The 13,699-nt window shown below is 49.9% G+C and overlaps 1 protein-coding gene and 1 long non-coding RNA gene across 4 annotated transcripts in view; one reads left to right on the top strand and one right to left on the bottom strand.

Annotated features, from left to right (window-relative positions):
* The window catches only part of LOC144336742 (uncharacterized), a 171,959-nt gene extending 169,314 nt beyond the window's left edge, over positions 1–2,645 (bottom strand). Inside the window, exon 1 of the long non-coding RNA XR_013409066.1 lies at positions 2,113–2,645. This is a non-coding gene — a long non-coding RNA (uncharacterized LOC144336742). The remainder of the gene's footprint in view (positions 1–2,112) is intronic.
* The window catches only part of CACNA1A (calcium voltage-gated channel subunit alpha1 A), a 307,938-nt gene that overhangs the window by 250,139 nt on the left and 44,100 nt on the right, over positions 1–13,699 (top strand). For all 3 annotated transcript variants that reach the window (XM_028839313.2, XM_077977500.1, XM_077977501.1), the window contains 3 exons: positions 1,084–1,285; positions 3,628–3,792; positions 6,106–6,216. In XM_028839313.2, the coding sequence (XP_028695146.2) occupies positions 1,084–1,285; positions 3,628–3,792; positions 6,106–6,216 (478 nt within the window). The remainder of the gene's footprint in view (positions 1–1,083; positions 1,286–3,627; positions 3,793–6,105; positions 6,217–13,699) is intronic.

Raw genomic sequence — 13,699 nt, 5'->3', positions numbered from 1 at the left:
GCCACCTGCCAAAAAATTGTCATCATGAATACACAAGTCTATCATGCCTATCATGTGAAAGTAACACTTAGACACAGCCTTTGAGCAGTGCACAACCTGCACAACTGTACAGAGCTGCTGTGCACTTACCTACTCTCATACATATCCTCATTGCACCTCCTCAGCACCCACCACCACCTATGCTCAAATACCCACTCCACATTCATACACCCACCTCCACTCCCTCCATTGCCACAACCTGTCTTTAAATCCTAACTTGGCCACTTCTAAGTGGGTGATCTTCAGCATGTCCCTTTAAATTGCCGAACCTCAGTTTCCTCATATGCAAACTGGAGCCAGTAATAACCTCCCTGAGAGGGTTGCTGAGCAGGTGGGAATGAAACGTTGAATATTGTTTCCAGCACACAGCAAGCCCTTCATGCACTGCAGTAGAAATAACTGACATTGGCTGGGTGTGGTGGCTCACACCTATAATCTCAGCAGTTTGGGAGGCCAAGGCAGGTGGATCACCTGAGGTCAGGAGTTCAAGACCAGCCTGACCAACATGGTGAAACCCCGTCTCTACTAAAAATACAAAAAAATTAGCCAGGCATGGTGGCGCATGTCTGTAATACCAGCTACTTAGGAGGCTGAGGCAGGAGAATCGCTTGAACCCAGGAGGTGGAGGTTGTAGTAAGTTGAGATCACGCCATTGCACTCCAGCCCGGGCAACGAGAGCAAAACTCCATCTCAAAAAATTAAAATTGGACCGAGCATGGTGGCTCATGCCTGTAATCCCAGCACTTTGGGAGGCCAAGGCGGGCGGATCCCGAGGTCAGGAGATCAAGACCATCCTGGCTAACATGGTGAAACCCCGTCTCTACTAAAAATACAAAAAAAAAAAAAAAAGAAATTAAAATTAAGAAATAACTGACATTGTTGTCAAGCTTTCAAAAAACAGTGACTACTTAAATTTCTTTTTCATTTCCCTCTATTCCTGTTCCGCCATCTTACTTCCACCCTCTCTCCTCCTTCCTTATCACCCCTTGGGTCCTTGTCTCTCTCCTTCCTGTTCCTTCCCTCTCCCTGCCCCATTCCTTTCAGGGTCCTCAAGCACTCAGTGGACGCCACCTTTGAGAACCAGGGCCCCAGCCCCGGGTACCGCATGGAGATGTCCATTTTCTACGTCGTCTACTTTGTGGTGTTCCCCTTCTTCTTTGTCAATATCTTTGTGGCCTTGATCATCATCACCTTCCAGGAGCAAGGGGACAAGATGATGGAGGAATACAGCCTGGAGAAAAATGAGGTGCCACTTCCAATTCCATCTGTCCTTTAAAAACTGGGGACACAAACTTTAAAACACACACACACAACACCCAGGAACCCATTTCTAGGGGCACCTAGGGGAGAGAACAGAGGCATCCTCCAAACCAAATTCAGGGCTTCAGGGCAGTCCTTCATGGAGTTCCAGAGGAAACAAGTCATATAGTGTATGTATCAGTCAGTTTAGTCTGGATTGTGCCGCAGTAACAAGCAACCCCAGATTTCATTGCTAAATATCCATAAAGGGACTTATTTTTTGCTCACACTGCATGTTGAGATCAGTTGTGGATCTTCTGCTTGTCATCTTTTTTCTGGTTCCCAGGCTGGCAGAGCGGCAGAGCAGCCTCCCTCTGAGATGCTCCAGATGAAAAAGAGAGTATGTCAGACTGAGGCTCAGCTCTTCATGCTTGTACTCAAAAATGACACATGTCACTTCTGCTCCCATTTCATCAGCCAAAGCAAGTCACACATCCATTCTGATGTCAGTGGAGTGGGGAAATACGATCTCCCCTAGTGAAGGGTGGTGAATATTTATGAATGAAAAGCCAAGCCAGGTGTGGTGGCTCACACCTGTGATCCCAACATTTTGGGAAACTGAGGCAGGAGGATCACTTGAGCTTAGGAGTTTGAGACCAGCCTGGCCAACACAGCAAGACCCAATCTCTACTACAAATCAAAAAAAAATAGCCAGGCATGATGGTGCACACCTTTAGTCCCAGTAACACGGGAGGCTGCTTGAGCCTGGGAGTTCGAGGCTGCAGTGAGCTATCATCATGCCAGTGCACTCCAGCCTGGGCAACAGAGCAAGACCCTGTCTCAGAAAAAGAAAACAAAAGAAAATCCAGTCCCCAGTCTACCAGAGAGTATAGACATGACTCTTTGCCTCTCTGGCATCATTCAAGCTAAATAGAGGACCTAGAATATATCCTCTGCTCCCTTGACCCTTAAGACTTAATAACCACTATTCCTCCCTCTCTCTCCCTCGAAGAGAAGAAGGAGCAGCAAAGTATTCAGTAAGAAAGAATGGGCTGGGCGCAGTGGCTCACGCCTATAATCTTAACACTTTAGGAGGCCAAGGCAGGAGGATTGCTTGAGCCCAGGAGTTCAAGAACAGCCTGAGCAACATAGTGATACCCCATCTCTATGATTAAAAAAAAAAAAAGTTTTAATTAGCTGGGTGTGGTGGTGCATGCCTGTAGTCCCAGCTACTCAGGAGGCTGAAGTGGGAGGATCACTTGAGCCCAGGAGGTCAAGGCTGCAGTGAGCTGTGATTGCACTGCACTCCAGCCTAGGTGACAAAGCAAGCCCCTGTCAGAAAAAAAAAAAAAGAAAAAGAAAAGAAGGAAGGAGGGAGGGAGGGAGAGTGGGAAGGAAGAAGGAAGAAGGAAGGAAGGAAGGAAGGAAAGAAGGAAGAAAGGAAAGAGAGAGAAGGGAGGGAGGGAAGGAGAGAGGGAGGGAGGAAAAGAAGGAAGGAAGGAGAAAGAAAGGGAGGGAAGGAAAGAAGGAAGAAGAGAGAAAGGAAAGGGGAAAGGGAGGAAGGAATGAAGGGAAGGAAGGAAAAAGGGAATGAAGGAGGGAGGGAGGAAAGGAAGGGAGGGAGGGAGGAAAGGAAGGGAGGGAGGGAGGGAGGGAAAGAAGGATTAGGCTTCAGTTTGATTTGGCACACTTGGTAGCTGTGTCACCTCAGGCAAGTGGTTTAACCTCTCTAAGCCTCTATTTTTGTCATCTGCAAAGTGAGGTCATTGATAGTACCCACTTCCCATGTTTGCATTAGCCATGCAATAATGGGGAAATGTCAGTGCAAAATTGGCAGATGGTGACGTTTCAAGCAACTGTAGCTGTTAAGATAAGAAAGCAATGGTGAGGGCCAGGCGCGGTGGCTCACACCTGTAATCCCAGCACTTTGGGAGGCTGAGACAGGCGGATCAGGAGGTCAGGAGATCAACACCATCCTGGCTAACAGTGAAACCCCGTCTCTACTGAAAATACAAAAAATTAGCCGAGCGTGGTGGCGGGCACCTGTAGTCCCAGCTACTCGGGAGGCTGAGGCAGAAGAATGGCGTGAACCCGGGAGGCGGATGTTACAGTGAGCCGAGGTCGTGCCACTGCACTCTAGCCTGGGTGATACAGCAAGACTCTGTCTCAAAAAACAAAAAAGAAAGAAAGCAAGCAATGGTGAGAAGGAGGAGGGAGCCCAGGAATCCTGGCTGGGGGCAAGAGAGGCAGAGACTCAAGCAGAAGCACTTGAGTTAGACAGAGGGTGCCCGGTATACAGCCACCTTCCTGCTGCCTCTGCCACTCTCACCACTGGCCTCTCTCCCGCAGAGGGCCTGCATCGATTTCGCCATCAGCGCCAAGCCGCTGACCCGACACATGCCGCAGAACAAGCAGAGCTTCCAGTACCGCATGTGGCAGTTCGTGGTGTCTCCGCCTTTCGAGTACACAATCATGGCCATGATCGCCCTCAACACCATCGTGCTTATGATGAAGGTAAGCGCCCTACACCAACCCCCAGCACTGCTTAAGCCCCATCTCGTTCCTGCCTCTACCCTCGTAAAATGAAACCATCTGCAGTTTCCCAGACAGACCACATTCTGGATCACTTCTGAGATTTTTTTCCTGCTGTTCCCTCTACCTGACACACAGTTCCCACCACTCCCCCTGGCCAGCTGCTTCTTCCCAGCTGTACCTGCAGACCTCTTCCTCCAGAAAGCCTTCCCTGATCACCCAAGACTGCTTGAGGTGCCTGTCTTAGCAGGCATCCTATCTTTATGTCGCCTACCACAAAAATCAGCATCAGGTTGCACGACGGTGCCCCCCACCCACTTGTGAGGACCTCACCCCAGAATTCCTAGAGTCCAACAAGGATCTGGCTCGGACGGAACAAGAAGCTCTCTATAAATGTTTGATTAATGAAATGAGGGAGCTGGGCACGGTGGCCCATGCTTGTAATCCCAGAACTTTGGGAGGCCAAGGCAGGCAGATCACCTGAGGTCGCGAGTTCGAGACCAGCCTGAGCAACATGGAGAAACTCCATCTCTACTAAAAATACAAAATCAGTCGAGCATAGTGGTGCGCATCTGTAATCCCAGCTACTCAGGAGGCTGAGGCAGGAGAATCGCTTGAACCCGGGAGGCGGAGGTTGCTGTGAGCCGAGATCGCGCCATTGCACTCCAGCCTGGGCAACAAGAGCGAGAATCCGTCTCAAAAAAAAAAAAAAGAGAGAAAAGAAAAGAAAAAGAAATAGAAATGAGGGAGGAGGGGTAGGCGAGGGCCCTGAAATCCCCAGGGACAAGGAGCTGCTTCCAAAAAAAACTCTGAGGCCGGGTGCGGTGGCTCAAGCCTGTAATCCCAGCACTTCGGGAGGCCGAGACGGGCGGATCACAAGGTCAGGAGATTGAGACCATCCTGGCTAACATGATGAAACCCCGTCTCTTCTAACAAATACAAAAAACTAGCCGGACGAGGTGGCGGGCGCCTGTAGTCCCAGCTACCTGGGAGGCTGAGGCAGGAGAATGGCGTAAACCCAGGAGGCGGAGCTTGCAGTGAGCTGAGATCCGGCCACTGCGCCCCAGCCTGGGCGACAGAGCGAGACTCCGTCTCGAAAAAAAAAAAAAACTCTGAAAACTTTTCACCCTGTGCTTTGGACTCCAAAGCGTGGATTCAAGCCTAGCTCTGCCATTTCATTCATTTAACTTTGCGCAAGTAACCAGTGACTTTCTGGGGACTCGGTTCCCTGTCAATAAAATGGGAATGATAATAATAGCACCTTTGCCCCCTCCAGAGGAGGTGAGAGGATGGAATGAGAAAGTTGATGCAAGGACCTTAGTGCCTTCTCGGCACTTCAAAAACAATCATAGTGGCCAGGCGTGGTGGCTCACACCTGTAATCCCAGCCCTTTGGGAGGTCAAGGCAGGCGGATCACTTGAGACCAGGTGTTTGAGACCATCCTGGCCCACATGATGAAATCCTGTCTCTACTAAAAATACAAAAATTAGCTGGGCATGATGGCGCACGCCTACAATCCCAGCTGCTTGAGAGGCTGAGGCATGAGAATGGCTTGAACCCAGGAGGCAGAAGTTGCAGTGAGCTGAGATCACACCACTGCACTCCAGCCTGGGTGACAGAGTGAGACTCCATCTCAAAGAAAATAAGGAGGCCGGGCACAGTGGCTCACGCCTGTAATCCCAGCACTTTGGGAGGTCGAGGCAGGCGGATCACGAGGTCAGGAGATCGAGACTATCCTGGCTAACACGGAGAAACCCCATCTCTACTAAAAATACAGAAAGTTAGCTGGGCGTGATGGCAGGCACCTGTAGTCCCAGCTATTTGGGAGGCTGAGGCAGGAGAATGGCGTGAACCCGGGAGGCGGAGCCTGCAGTGAGCCGATCGTGCCACTGCACTCCAGCCTGGGCGACAGAGTAAGACTCATTCTCAAAAAAAAAAAAATGGAAAGAAAAAGTATAATTCAGCCAGGCACAACGGTGTATGCCTATAGTCCCAACTATCAGGAGGCTAAGGTAGGAGGATTGTGAGTTCGAGCCCAGCCTGGGCAAAACAGGAAGACCCCGTCTACCAAAAAAAAAAGAGGCGGGGGAAAGTTTTTGTTTTTTGATGTGAAAAGAAGAGCCTAGTCTGGCGGAGAGCTGGGCTTTCCTGAACTATGCCTCCCAACAGTGAGATTGCTCAGCCCTTGCCTGGGGCCGGAGTGTTGCCTGGAAAACAGCCATGAAGCTGCCTCCCCACTTCCCACTTCCCACCCCCGCTCACTGACCCCTGCCACTCCTGCTTCTTTCCCCCTAGTTCTATGGGGCTTCTGTTGCTTATGAAAACGCCCTGAGGGTGTTCAACATCGTCTTCACCTCCCTCTTCTCTCTGGAATGTGTGCTGAAAGTCATGGCTTTTGGGATTCTGGTAAGTACCACCTTGGGGCTACAGCTACGGGCTTGGGAGAAGTCCAAGGGGGAGCAATGGGTGCTGGACGATGGTCTCCCCACATGGCCCCAAGACCCCCAACCTCAAGGGTGGCTTCGGCATCCTGCCAGTGGCCACAGATCCTACTTAGGCATTCTGTGTTTGCCAAGGAGTCCCAGGGAGACCCAACACATGAGTGTTACTGTATGGCTGCTTATGTATTCAGGTCCTCAAAATGATAGGAGTCATCATGCTGGGAGCTGTTAGCATCCACTTTAGAGATAAGAAGACTGAAATCAGGCTGGGCGAGGTGGCTCATGGCTGTAATTCCAACACTTTGGGAGGCCGAGGTGGGCGGATCACCTGAGGTTGGGAGTTGGAGACCAGCCTGACCAACATGGAGAAACTCTGTCTCTACTAAAAATACAAAATTAGCCAGGTGTGGTGGCGCATGCCTGTAATCCCAGCTACTTGGGAGGCTGAGGCAGGAGAATCACTTGAACCTGGAAGGCAGAGGTTGCAGTGAGCCGAGATCACGCCACTGCACTCCAGCCTGGGCAACAAGAGTGAAACTCTGTCTCAAAAAAAAAAAAAGAAAGAAAACTGAAATAGGCTGAGCACAGTGGCTCGTGCCTGTAATCCTAGTGCTTCAGGAGGCCAAGGCAGAGCAATCACTTGAAGCTAGGGAGTTCTCAACCAGCCTGGGCAGCAAAGCAAGCCCCTGTCCCTACAAAAAAAAAAAATTTAATTAGCCAGGCATGGTAACTTGTGCCTGTAGTCCCAGCTACTCAGGAGGCTGAGGTGGGAAGGTATTTTGAGCCCAGGAGGTGGAGGTTGCTGTGAGCTATGATCATGCCACTGCATCCCAGCCTGGGCAACAGCAAGACTCCACGTTTAAAAAAGAAACACAGAGGACGGACACAGTGACTCACACCTGTAATCCCAGCACTTTGGGAGGCAGAGGCAGGCAAATCACTTGAGCCCAGGAGTTCGAGACCACCCTGGCCAACATGGCAAAACCCTATCTCTACTAAAAATACAAAAAATTAGCCTGGCGTGCTTGTGGGTGCCTGTCATCCCACCTTCTCAGGAGGCTGAAGCAGGAGAATCGCTTGTACCCAGGAAGTGGAGGCCGCAGTGAGCTGAGATCACACCACTGCACTCCAGCCTGAGCAACAGAGCGAGTCTCAAAAAAATAATGATACTAAAAATAGATACATCTTTATTTTTCACCAGCCAATAACTAAATTTTAACATTTCCTTCCATCTTAAAGGGAGACAACAAGGGTTATTAGTATTATCAACCGTTAATATTAGCAACATGACCTGTGTCACTTACAAACATCAGATATTTTCATACTGCCTTATAAGAGCTGCAGATACCTTAACATTTAATTTGCATTCATCATTGCTTTAAAATGCTGTGTGTAATTAAACCTTTTTATTCAGTGTGTTAATGAAGTATATTCATTGTTAGATCGCCTTTTTTTTTTTTTTTTTTTTTTTTTTGCGACGGAGTCTCGCTCTGTCCCCCTGGCTGGAGTGCAGTGGTATGATCTCGGCTCACTGCAAGCTCCACCTCCCGGGTTCACGCCATTCTCCTGCCTCAGCCTCTTGAGTAGCTGGGACTACAGGTGCCCGCCACCGTGCCTGGCTAATTTTTTGTATTTTTAGTAGAGACGGAGTTTCACCGTGGTCTTGATCTCCTGACCTTGTGATCCGCCCACCTCGGCCTCCCAAAGTGCTGGGATTACAGGTGTGAGCCACCGCGCCCGGCCTAGATCGCCATTTTTAAAACTTTTTTTTTTTTTTTTTTTTTTTTGAGACAGAGTCTTACTCTGTTGTCTAAACTGGAGTGCAGTGGCATAATCTTGGCTCACCGAAACCTCCACCTCCTGGATTCAGGTGATTCTCCCATCTCAGCCTTCTGAGTAGCTGGGACTACAGACGCACACAAGCATGCCCAGCTAATTTTTGTATTTTTAGTAGAGACGGGGTTTTACCATGTTGGCCAAGCTGGTCTCAAACTCCTGGCCTCAAGCAATCTGCCTGCCTCGGCCTCCCAAAATGCTGGGATTACAGGCATGAGACACCATGCCCAGCCTTAAAAAATATTTTGATAGCTATTATAAAAGGTAACCTTTCAGTCTTGACTGTTTTGTTATGCATTTACAAGTCTTTATGCATAAAATAAAATAGCCAGGGCTAGTCTCACGTGGCCAAGGGGGTTCACAGAATACGCACAAAAGTATTATAGTTGGCTGGGCACAGTGGCTCACACCTGTAATCCCAGCACTTTGGGAGGCAGAGGGGGGCAGATTACGAGGTCAAGAGGTCCAGACTACCCTGGCCAACATGGTGAAACCCCATCTCTACTAAAAACTACAAAAATTAGCTGGGCATGGTGGCGCATGCCTGTAGTCTCAGCTACTCGGGAGGCTGAGGCAGGAGAATCATTTGAACATGGGAGGTGGAGGTTGCAGTGAGCCGAGATCATGCCACTGCATTCCAGCCTGGCAACAGAGCGAGACTCCATCTCAAAAAAAAGGCTGGGCGCGGTGGCTCACACCTGTAATCCCAGCACTTTGGGAGGCCGAGGCAGGCAGATCACAAGGTCAGGAAATCGAGACCATCCTGGCTAACACGGTGAAACCCCGTCTCTACTAAAAATACAAAAAATTAGCCAGGCATGGTGGCGGGCGCCTGTAGTCCCAGTTACTCGGGAGGCTGAGGTAGGAGAATGGCGTGAACCTGGGAGGCGGAGCTTGCAGTGAACCAAGATAGCGCCATTGCACTCCAGCCTGGGTGAGAGCAAGACTCCGTCTCAAACAAAAAAAAAAAGTATTATAGTTCACACCTGTAAGCCCAGCAGTTTTGGTGGCTAAAGTGGGAGGATTGCTTGAAGCCAGGAGTTCAAGACCAGGCTGGACAACATAGCAAGACTCCATCTCTACAAAAAAAAAAAATTAAAGGCTGGACGCAGTGGCTCATGCCTGCAATCCCAGCACTTTGGGAGGCCAAAGTGGGCAGATCTGTTAAGACCAGCAGTTCGAGACCAGCCTAGCCAAAATAGTGAAACGCCCTCTCTACTAAAAATACAAAAATTAACTGGGCATGGTAGCGCACGCCTATAATCCCAGCTACTCAGGAGGCTGAGGTGTGACAATAGTTTGAACTCAGGAGGTGGAGAGAGCCAGGATTGTGCCACTGCACTCCAGCCTGGGTGACGGAGGGAGACTCTGTCTCAAAAACAAAACATTAGGCCGGGTGCAGTAGCTCACGCCTGTAATCCCAGCATTTTGGGATGTAGAGGCAGGCAGATCACGAGATCAAGACCATCCTAGCTAACATGGTGAAACCTCATCTCTACTAAAAATATAAAAAATTAGCCAGGCGTGGTGGCAGGCGCCTGTAGTCCCAGCTACTCAGGAGGCTGAGGCAGGAGAATGGCATGAACCTGGGAGGTGGAGCTTGCAGTGAGCCAAGATCGCACCACTGCACTCCAGCCTGGGTGACAGAGCAAGCCTCTGTCTCAAAAAAACAATTTTTTTTAATTAAAAATTAAAAATCAAACAGGCATGGTGCATACATCTATAGTCCTAGCTACTCAGGAGACTGAAGCAAGAATATTGCTTGAACCCAGTTAGTCAGAGTTGCAATGAGCTACAATTGCACCATTGCACTTCAGCCTGAGTGACAGAGTGAGACCCCATCTCTAAAAGAATAAAAATTGACCGGGCGCAGTGGCTCACGCCTGTAATCCTAGCACTTTGGGAGGCCGAGGCGGGTAGATCACGAGGTCAGGAGATTGAGACCATCTTGTCTAACATGGTGAAACCCCATCTCTACTAAAAATACAAAAAATAGCCGGGCGTGGTGGTACGCGCCTGTAGTCTCAGCTATTCAGGAGGCTGAGGCAGGAGAATCGCTTGAACCCAGGAAGTGGAGGTTGCAGTGAGCCAACATCGTGCCACTGCACTCCAACCTGGGTGACAGAGTGAGACTCCATCTCAAAAAATACATAAATAAATAATAAGAAAATGAAAATTATTTTTAAAAAATTGGAGGGCTGGGTGTGATGGCTCATACCTGTAATCCCGGCACTGTGGGAGCCTGAGGCAGGCAGATCCCTTGAGGTCAGGAGTTCAGGATCAGCCTGGACAACATGGCGAAACCCTATCTCTACTAAAAATACAAAAATTAGCAGGGCGTGGTGGTGCGTGCCTGTATTCCCAGCTACTCAGGAGGCTGAGGCACGAGAATCTCTTGAACCCGGGAGGCGGAGGTTGCAGTGAGCCGAGATCACGCATTACACTCCAGCCTGGGTGACAGAACGAGACTTTGTTTCAAAAAAAAAAAAAAAAATTAAGGTGAGGAAGGCTTATGCTAATGGGCTAGGACTTGAAGTAAAGTGACTTATTGCAGGTCCCCAGTGTGTGGCCAGGGTGAGACTTGAACCAGGACATCCGTTCTCTTGACCACCACCTTAGTCCATCCCTTTGAAGAGAATGACCTACAGCCTGGGTCTCAGCCATGGTCTCAGGAAACCAAGTTCCCACCTTGGCTTACGGAGGTGGTTAGGGCATCAGCTTCAGTGCCAGAGTTCTAGGTTCAAATCTTGCCTCATCCTATATAAGCTTTGTCACCTCCCCATCATTAAAAGGAGCCATCCTCCGCCTCCACCTCAGCAGAGCCCTGGTAAGCAGCAAATGCACTAATGTGCCTGTAGAGGACTGAGGATAAAACCTGGCCTGGAGTGAGCACTCAGTAAATGCTAGGGGCCAGGCACGGTGGCTGACACCTGTAATCTCAGCACTTTGGGGGGCTGAGGCGGGTGGATCGCTTGAGCCCAGGAGTCTGAGACCAACCTGAACAACACAGTGAGATTCTGTCTCTACAAAAAGTACAAAAATCAGCTTGGTGTGGTGGCGTGCACCTGCAGTCCCATCTACTCAGGAGGCTGAGGTTGGAGGATGGATTCAGCCCAGGAGGTCAAGGCTGCAGTGAGTCGTGATTGAGCCACTGCACCCCACCCTGGGTGACAGAGCAAGACCCTGTATCAAAATAAATAAATAAATGCTAGGAAAGGGGTCCTAATAATGGACCTTTTTCCTCCAAAATAGTGGCTTTGCTTTGGTAGAGATGCTACTTAATAGAAGCACTTCAGGCCAGGTGTGGTGGCTCATGCCTATAGTCCCAGCACTTTGGGACTCCTGCCAAGGCAGGAGAATTGCTTGAACCCAGAGGTTTTAGACCAGCCTGGGCAACATAGCAAGACCTCATCTCTACAAAAAAAATGAAAAATTAGCCAGCATAGTGGCACATGACTGTTGTCCTAACTACTTAGGCTAAGGCAGGAGGATTACTTAAGCCCAGGAGTTCAAGGCTGCAGTGAGCTGTGATCACATCGCTGCCCTCCAGCCTGGACAACAACACAAGACCCAGACTCTAAAAAACAAAAAAGAAGCACGTCGAGAAATTTCTTTTTTTTTTTTTTTTTTTTGAGACGGAGTCTCGCTCTGTCGCCCAGGCTGGAGTGCAGTGGTCCGATCTCAGCTCACTGCAAGCTCCGCCTCCCAGGTTTACGCCATTCTCCTGCCTCAGCCTCCAGAGCAACTGGGACTACAGGCGCCCGCCACCTCGCCCGGCTAGTTTTTTGTATTTTTTTTAGTAGAGACGGGGTTTCACCATGTTAGCCAGGATGGTCTCAATCTCCTGACCTCGTGATCCACCCGTCTCGGCCTCCCAAAGTGCTGGGATTACAGGCTTGAGCCACCGCGCCCGGCCGAGAAATTTCTTAAATGATACACTGAGCATACCCCAGAGGTTCTGATTCACTTGGTTTGATGAAGCGGGGGGGATCACTGAATCTGTAATTTTTGTTTGTTTGTTTGTTTGTTTGTTTGTTTGTGATGACTACTCACTCTGTCACCCAGGCTGAAGTGCAGTGGTGCAATCTTGGCTCACTGCAACCTCTGCCTCCTAGGTTCAAGCAATTGTCCTGCCTCAGCCTCCTGACTAGCTGGGATTACAGGTGGCCACCATCACGCCCAGCTAATTTTTGTATTTTTAGCAGAGACGGGGATTCACCATGTCAGCCAGGTTGGTCTCCAACTCCTGACCTCGGGTGATCTGCCCGCCTCAGCCTCCCAAAGTGCTGGGATTACAGGCGTGAGCCACCAGGCCTGGCCTAGCCCCTACTTTTCAGGGACCTGCCCTGGGGCTTTGCCACCCTCATATTCCAGTTGGATTACATGCGTGAGCCACTGCACCCAGCCTGCAGTTATTTTATTCCTGAGTTGGTCTTCTGCTGGTGAAGTGATTCTTCCACTGGGGCCTGGAGCTGCATCTCCCTCACCCTGCCAATCCTGCAAGAGCCAGCACTGAGCTTCCCCTCTGCTTTCTGGTGTTTTTGTTTTTGTTTTTGTTTTTGTTTCTGAGATGGGGGTCTCACTCTGTTGCCCAGGCTGGTCTTAAACTTGTAACCTCAAGCAGTTGTCCCTCCTTGGCCTTCCAAAGTGCTGGAATTATAGGCATGAGCCACCATGTCTGGTCTCCCCTTTCAGTTTTAAATGAAGCCACAAGTTCCCTGTGTAACATTCGGGAGATAGAGGGGAGCTCTCTAGCCTAGGGGTTGAGGTCTGTGACCAGACGCCTATAAAGTTGTCTTTGTTTGGACTCCCATGGAAGCAGAGCCTGAGACAAGGATTGAGTGCAAGGAATTTATCTGGGATGCAAGGCAGTAAGGGACAGGGGAAGAGACACAGGGACAGAAAGGCAACCAGGAAAGAGTGTATTATTAAGCCAGTTCCTGCTGTGGACAAATGGGGCTCAGTTTCAGTGGGGACCTCCAGGAGGCAGCAGAGAGCACATAGCACAGAGTCATCCCACCTCACCGGGAGGGAGTTGGGGTATTTATCCTCCAGTGCCCATCAGACATAATCAAAGGCCATTTCCAGGGGAGCTATTAATTCCCTAACACATGTACAGCCAGAGAGAGACACTGGGCCAAGTAATGTACTGTAGGTGTGCAGATGAGATATGGGCAAGGCCCCAACAACATCTGCCAAAATGCCAAAAGTGCCAGTAGGACCCGAATTCCTTTTTTTTTTTTTTTTTTTTACGGAGTCTCGCACTGTGGCCCAGGCTGGAGTGCAGTAGTGCAATCTCTGCTCACTGCAAGCTCTGCCTCCCAGGTGCACACCATTCTCCTGCTTCAGCCTCCCGAGTAGCTGGGACTACAGGCGCCTGCCACCACGCCTGGCTAATTTTTTTTTTTTTTTTTTTTTTGAGACGGAGTCTCGCTTTGTCGCCCAGGCTGGAGTGCAGTGGCCGGATCTCGGCTCACTGCAAGCTCCGCCTCCCAGGTTTACGCCATTCTCCTGCCTCAGCCTCCCGAGTAGCTGGGACTACAGGCGCCCACCACCTCGCCCGGCTAGTTTTTTGTATTTTTAGTAGAGACGGGGTTTCACCATATTAGCCA

This window comes from Macaca mulatta, chromosome 19, assembly GCF_049350105.2.
Source record: "Macaca mulatta isolate MMU2019108-1 chromosome 19, T2T-MMU8v2.0, whole genome shotgun sequence".
Taxonomy (NCBI): Eukaryota; Metazoa; Chordata; class Mammalia; order Primates; family Cercopithecidae; genus Macaca; species Macaca mulatta.
Note: the sequence above shows the minus strand (reverse complement) of the source record. Positions and strands in the feature narration are given on the sequence as shown.